Source organism: Ciconia boyciana, chromosome 6 (genome assembly GCF_034638445.1).
Source record: "Ciconia boyciana chromosome 6, ASM3463844v1, whole genome shotgun sequence".
Classification (NCBI taxonomy): Eukaryota; Metazoa; Chordata; class Aves; order Ciconiiformes; family Ciconiidae; genus Ciconia; species Ciconia boyciana.
In genome coordinates this window covers 3,596,267-3,603,421 of record NC_132939.1, presented here as the reverse complement: position 1 = coordinate 3,603,421, position 7,155 = coordinate 3,596,267, and the positions used below count along the sequence as shown (strand labels likewise).

Genomic DNA, 7,155 nt, shown 5'->3' with positions numbered 1-7,155 from the left:
CCGTTAGTAACACCATTTAATTGGTTAAAACCATCACCTCACAGCTCTGTGAGCCGTAAGGCTTGAACACATGGCTTACAACCCCCCTCAAACATGTTTAAATGTATGCTGCAAGGGCGCAGGTGGAGGGCACAGGCAGTGGGCTGAGGCCAGGAGAGCAGGCCAAGGGCGAGAGGGCGGGCTGAGGTAATGGGAGCGGGCTGAGGCGATGGGAGCAGGCCGAGGGATCGGGGCAGGGCCCAGCTCCTGCTCAGCGGGCGATGCCCGCAGCAGGCAACGCGCTGTTCGCAGGAGCGGGCAGACCCGCCTGGCAGGGCCGTGCCGTGACACGCAGGCCCCGGGAAGGGCTGCAATTGCGGGGCGCCTCTGGCACACGCAGCGGTGATGACTCCGGTCCTGCCCTGTTGCTCAGCCCTCAGCGAGCACGCCTCCTACCCCGGGCCTCTGCTCCAGAGACGTGGCAGCCTCCTTTCGGGCGGACACCCGTGGGCGGCGGGAGTGTCGCTTGTAGGGGAAGGGAAACGGCGCTCACCGGGGCTGCAGCCCGGCCTCCGCGGGGGAGCGGGTCTCGAACCCGCGGTCGAGGGCGGTGGGGAAGGAGGGCAGGAGCGCCCGAGCCTCCCCGCGCGGTGCATTGTGGGCCCGGCACTGATTTATGCAGGAGCCGCAGAGAGCGCCGGGAGAAGCGGCGGCGCTCGGTGCTGGCGCGGCGGGCGGCAGGTCGGGGGCCGGCGGCGGCGGCGACGACGACGACGACGATCGGGGCTCTCCGAGCTCTCCGAGCCTTTGCCGCTCCCTGAGGCCGCGGCGTGCACCGCCGGGCCCAGGCCGCCGCCGTCTCGGGACGCAGCGGCACCTACCCGGCCTCAGCCGGCCCCTCGCCGGCCACCACGGACGTGGAGGCGGTGGCGGGCGGAGCCGGGCCCGGCCGGAGGGACGCGAGTCCTCCCGCCGCGGGGGAGCCTGCCCCGCCGCTCGGTAGGGGCCGGAGGGAGGGCTCGCTCGGCCCTCGCGGGGCCGGGGCCTCCGCGGCCGGGCTCGCTCCTCAGGGGCTGCGCTGAGCCCGAGCCGGCCGTGCGCGGGCTGCCGCGGCTGCGGGGCCGCGCTCCCGGCGCCGCTGGGGCCTCCGGCGGGGAGGGAGGCCCGGCCCGGCGCTCCCCGTGAGGGGTGGGGGGGAGCAGAAAAGCCCCATCTCCTCGGCCAGCATCTTTGTTTGTCGGGCCCTGCCGCGGGGAAGAGGAGCGGCGAGATCCGGGCGGCGAGCTCCCGGTGCCCCCGTCTCACTTCGGGGCCTTGCTCCCCCGCCTGTGCTTCCCGGGCGCTGCCTCCATTCTCGGCGGGTTTCTTTCACCCCCCTCGGCTGGATATCTCGGTTCCGGAGCATCGTCGGTGGGACCGGCCAGGGCGAGAGCGGGTGGAGAACTAACGCCAGAGGAAACAACAGGTCTCCCTTCTCGCCTTCCAAAGCGATACCAGCGCCTTGCTCTTGGGATTATAAATGTTTGAACTAAGACCCAGGAAACTGGAAGGAGAGCCTCCTGTTGGAGTTACTAGAAGAGAAAAGAAGGGAGGCTTTTCCAAATCCTTTACAAGAAAGGTCGTGCCGTTTTCCCATGCTGTCCATACTCTCTTTAATAATGCGATTGTGACCTGAGTGGAATTTATGAGCGATGAACTATTGAAGCTTGTTGCACCACTGCATCAGACTACATTTTTTTTTTCTCAGCACATGATTCCCCCATCCCAGCTGTTGCAGGACCTGTGGGCCATTAATAGAGGGATGGGAAGCTGAGACAGTTTATTTTCACATTCTTCTGTTCTGGGGACTTGGCTAGTTAGCTGAAGCTGCTGCTGCTTTTTACTGGATCTGCTCTTTTCTTGGCAGGTTTATTTGTTTTCATGTGCACGGCGTGTTTCAATTAAATAGACATTGGACTAGAGCTGAATGGATGCTTTGCAATCCAAAAGGTTTTTGGGGGTAACAAAAAACTACTAAAAACAGAGAAGAACTGGTACTGCAGGAAACCTGGGGCCTGTTTTCCAAGCCTTTTTATTTTATTGAGCAAGGTAAATAATGTAGTGGTGTCGAAAATACAGGGCTTATAGTAATCATGCATGAAAATGTTATAAAGCACTTCAGGCTTTTCTAAGTCGTTCAAGGGCTTGAGAGGTCCCACTGTAAGGCTCAGAGTAAGTGTAATTGTTCTTTAAAATGTTCAGCTATGAGTGTGAAATTTAAGGCTGAGAGCAAACTTTGTGGTACCTGAGAGGTTGAGAAAACTATTTTTGCTGATTTGCCTTAGGTTCTTGTAGGTTTGTGATGTTGAGAGAGGCTGTCTGAAGAACTTTAGAAGTCTTAGTGCTTCACTAACAGTGTGCAGTAACTATATTAGTGTGTTTTTCCATGCTTTTTAAAAAACCTTGATGCCTTAGCTTCCTGTAAGGATCTGTTAGGGTCTCTTAAAAGTCCTTCCAATTTAACAGTAGTACAGTATTTACATTGTTAATTGTATTCATACTCTGCCTTGAATTATTGTTGCTTACCTTTACTTTTGTTATCCACAGTGACAGCTGCTACCACTTCATAATGAATTTTTTGTGTTTTATCTTCCTTTACATGTGTATCTCCTGAATTGGACTATTTGGAATTACCGCTAATTTACACACATTGCTTTTTTACCATAGACTTTCTACAGCCAGCATAACCTCAAAGTACTGTTTTAGATACTATCTTTTGTATGTTTCAAGTGTTGGAAGAAGCAGATAATGATTCTCAAAATATGCAGTGTAATCAGTTACTGGTTTAAGTGTGTAATTTTTGGTGGCATGCTGCATGCTTGTCTTTGTTTTTTTAAAGATCTCAGCAGCAGTTTACTCTTCACAAAAATATAAATCCATTAAAATGAGATCACAGTTTGAAACGTAGCTGTAAAAATCTGGTTTTGCAAGAAGTCACAAGAATCTCATTATGAAGTGATGCCTTGATTAAATTGATTGTATACCTTTTCTCCTGCAGTCTTAATGAAATAGTGGCAAATACTAAGGTGTTGGCAACCTTTGCTGATGCTATCATTGGGAAAGCTAAGTTGGTATTATGGGTAGTATCCAAAGTTCCTTTGCTTATCCTGTTTAGATTTGCTTGACTTAAATTTATGGCCTTTGTTTTGTCTTACTTTGTTTCAAGATGATGTGTGAGGTGATGCCAACCATCAGTGAGGCAGAGATTCCCTCTGGGGGAAATGGAGGCCATGGTACAGGTTCTGCGTTACAGTCAGATGCTGATTCCCATTTTGAGCAATTAATGGTATCCATGTTGGAAGAAAGGGATCGCCTTCTCGAAACGCTAAGAGAAACTCAGGAGACGCTAGCATTGACCCAGGGCAAGCTACATGAAGTTGGTCATGAGAGAGATTCCTTGCAGAGACAGCTCAATACTGCACTTCCACAGGTATGGACGTTTTGAAAGGAAGGTATCTTTCGATAATTTATGTATTCTTTGTGGGGTTTTTGTTGGCTTTTTGTATATGTAATTTACTGAAGAGTCAGGTTATGTTAGGGGAAGATCAGTCTAGCTTAATACTTTCCTGAAGTGTCTGTTGGTGCTTGCTTACTTTGAGAAAGGCAAATAAAAGGATATAAAAGCAAGGCAAGCAGGGAACATCAGCCCTTTCCCTCCAGTATGCTTTCCTAGTTTCTGGCGTTTCTTTGGCTTAGTTTGAGCATGAAGTCTTATCTACATCCTGCTGTTTAATAGAACGTGATGGACTTTCTTCTGTCACTAGTATTTTTTTAATGTTGTTTCTAACTGCCTGATTCATTCACGTGCTTAAGAATTACACACACACAGGCCATTCTGGGGAAAGCAGGCAATTCTGATACTGTTATGGACTTTGATTTAAAAACTTGAAAAGTTTAAGGCTGCTACCTTGTGAATACATGCTGAGTTGTCATGGCAGCGTAGAAGTCTGAGTGTCTTATTTAACTTGTGTAGTTCCTTTCGGGGAGTTTGGATTTGGGTTTTTTTTTTTTTTGGATCTTGCTAGGAGTTACTAATTATTGACTTCTGGAGGATGCAGTGTACCAACATACAGCCTGTAGCGCTAAACGTGTTATGGCAATAGTGTGTAGTTAGGAAAGGTGATTGGTGGCTACAGAACTTCTTGGGTTTTATCCATTCTAGTTAAAAAGAATGCAACTGAACTTTGAACACTTTGAAAAGCATTTGATTGTAGGCAAAGCAGAGGCTGCTTTCAGGTGTCAGTTAACTGTTGATAACCTTACACTTTCCAACATGGTTGGTTGTTGTCTTAATTATGTCATGATTATGTTACACTTGCATACGTTATTCCAAGAATACTTATTATTTTTACAAATGTTTATATATCCTTAAATATTGTAGCTACTGTTTATACACTTTAAAACAGTAGTTTTAAACCCTTCTGTTTCCACTGCTCTCATTATAATGTAATCACTGTATGACTCTTGGTATGGTAATTGGTACTGGCAATTACTCAGGGATAGAAACTAAAAAGTAATACATGTTAATCTAGTTGTGTTACAATGGTATGATGGAAATCAGAAAGGAGAAGTTTCCAACCTTTGCTCCCTGTGTTAAATCATCTGCTGCAGGCAAAAATCATTCTTTGTTTTTTTTTGTTGTAATAATTGTGGCTTCTTTTAGCCGCTGTTTCAGGTCTGCTACATTAATGGATGCCATTAACCAATTGTATGATCTGTAAACTGTTATACTTGGAATTTGTGGCTGAATAGAATCACCCAAGCTCTAAACTGCACTGTTCCTGTTTTCCCTTTTCAATTCTCAGCTTTCCTTCCTAAATCTAGTAAGCTACTTACATGTAAACATTTCTTTCTAAACATTTCTAGAAGATTAATGCAGTTAAAAAAACAATTCCCATTTTCAAGAATGTCATTATTGTATGGTTTCATGTGAAATCTGTAGGAAAGCAAGTATCATAGTTCAGTTAAGAGAGAAATTTTACTGCAATTTTATATAAATATCCAGCAGTGTATGGATTTTTGTAGATTGCTATTGAAAAATACTGTTGTCGTGGTGTGAAAACTGTGCCACTTTTGTCCTCAGTGGTGCTTAAGCTCAAATGATTGTGGAAGGTGACAATTGATGTTGCTTTCAAAAGTCAAAAATATTTTATTATTCTTGCTACAATCAGAAATAACTTCTGTATTTGATGACTTCTTGTTGTTGTTATGGTAAAGAGTCAGTTAATTCATAGGTGAAAATTTCTGATGAGGTGAAATTTTTTTTTTTTAAAACTCTAATAAGTGTTCACTAGGAAAACCTTGTGGTGACTGTAATACTTGAAACTATTCAAACTTTTTTGTTAATTATTTCAAGCCGAGCATTCTTTTTGAACTACTGTCTCAAATGACCCGTTGTTTAGCTGTGGATTTCAAGGAGGGGTAGAAGCAAGGTAACTTTAAATTTACTGACAAATGTGTTATATTGTTTTCAGGAAAGAAGGAATTTAGTAGTGTACATTTTTTTAAAGTTGTTTTTTTATCGTAGTAGTTATTTTCAACTTAGTAGAAAGAGATGTGAAGATCAATTTAACTAGTTGTACAAATACTAGTATAATTGCATGAATTACTAAATCACTGTGTAACAGATCTATTATTTCTCTCTCAGACTTGACATGTAGCTTGCAACATGTCCTTGTAGTTGATTTTGGAGTACTTAAGGAGTATTGAATTGTTTATATGTACACTTCTGTTTTTTAGCTGAATCAGCCAGTTAGACCGTTCTGATGGCTGGTGGAACCTCCTTGTATAAAAGAAGGAATGCCAGATTGATTGCTTCTATAGCAAAACTACTTCTCTGTTTTTAGTATGAAGACACTCAATTTCTAATGGCATCCATGTACTTAATTCCTTACATTCACTGAGTTTCAGCGTATAAGGAAGAGGCTCATACCAGTGTGTATATAGTTACAAAATGGCAAATGGGCACTTGTGTATTTGCACATCTTGTAGATTATAAAAGTAAATGCAATTTACTTGGCAGCAGTGATGTGCATTCTCTGAAGTTTCAGAGAAGTAGACTTTTCTAGTATATTTGTAGTGGGATGGTCAGCTAGTAGTTTTAAAGGCATCAATTCTAGCTCACATAAACCTGAAACAGCTGTTTAGAGTAAGAAGACTTTTGTTGTGGATGTCTAGAATGCTCTTCTCTCTGTGAATTAATCTTATATAGATGTGCTTTATCTGTTACATCTACACAGAGTAAAACTGACAAGTTTTTCGTTTATGGACAGCTGGAAATGAAATACATCTTGATAAAATAACTGGATTCTTGGCAATGCTTTTTGTTTTCTGGGAGTTACCTTCTGTTACAGATTGCCCTAGTCAAACTGTACTCTGACCTTGAAAGATGAACTTGATGAAATCAAATTGCTGTGCAAGAACTTAAAATTAATTTTATTCTTCCTAGAATTTTTCACAGAAAAAAATGAAAATGAACTTTTTGCTTTGAGAACTTGGAGAACTTTTATTTTGAACGTAAACACATTCAGTTATGATTTAATTATGGTCTTAGTGACTTTAATTATGCCCTTTATGTGCCTTCTAGAGTGTATCCTACAAAATTCAAGGTTTGTGTGCTTAAAATTTGTAAGTTAACCTGTGAAACGTACAGGATGCTACTACATTTAAAAGTTAAATGTTGAGCTTAAGGTAGATGAGGCCCAAGTGACTACCAGTTCTTGCTATTAAGGTGCTGCAGGCTAGGGTTCAATTTCCTGGTAGAATTTCATGTAGAAGTTTTTGTAAATGACAACAACATGCTTGTTTTGGGTGGGAAAGAGTAGAGTTTAATTTACGGAGACTCTGGTACCTAGCACAAATAAAAGCAAAGTTGATGAATTCACAGCAGCTCTTATCAGGGTGATAATTTTAATATATATGTTAAGAATTGTATAAGCTAATGTACCAATATTATGCTTCCGTAATACAGCAACAGTCTTATTAAGATTCATCTTAATCTTGCACTTCTAATATTTTGCTCTTAAATTTATCATCCTTTATTTTCATTTCTATGCAAGGTAAGTAAAATAAAAGTTAGAAGTTTTTTTCTGTATTTGTGATGGTCCTGCTCAGAATGTCTGTATTCAGCAGTGTATA

The 7,155-nt window shown here is 43.4% G+C and overlaps 1 protein-coding gene across 4 annotated transcripts in view; it reads left to right on the top strand.

The window, feature by feature from the left end:
- Positions 1 to 651: 651 nt before the first annotated feature.
- Positions 652 to 7,155, top strand: part of PPFIA1 (PTPRF interacting protein alpha 1) — a 61,366-nt gene continuing 54,862 nt past the window's right edge. For 2 of the 4 annotated variants that reach the window (XM_072864333.1, XM_072864332.1), the window contains exons 1-2: positions 656 to 2,067; positions 3,185 to 3,448. In XM_072864333.1, coding sequence (XP_072720434.1) covers positions 3,185 to 3,448 — 264 coding nt within the window. In that variant the 5' untranslated portion in view covers positions 656 to 2,067. Of the gene's footprint in view, positions 2,068 to 3,184; positions 3,449 to 7,155 lie in introns of all 4 variants that reach the window. The other 2 variants (XM_072864330.1, XM_072864329.1) reach the window with 2 other exon arrangements.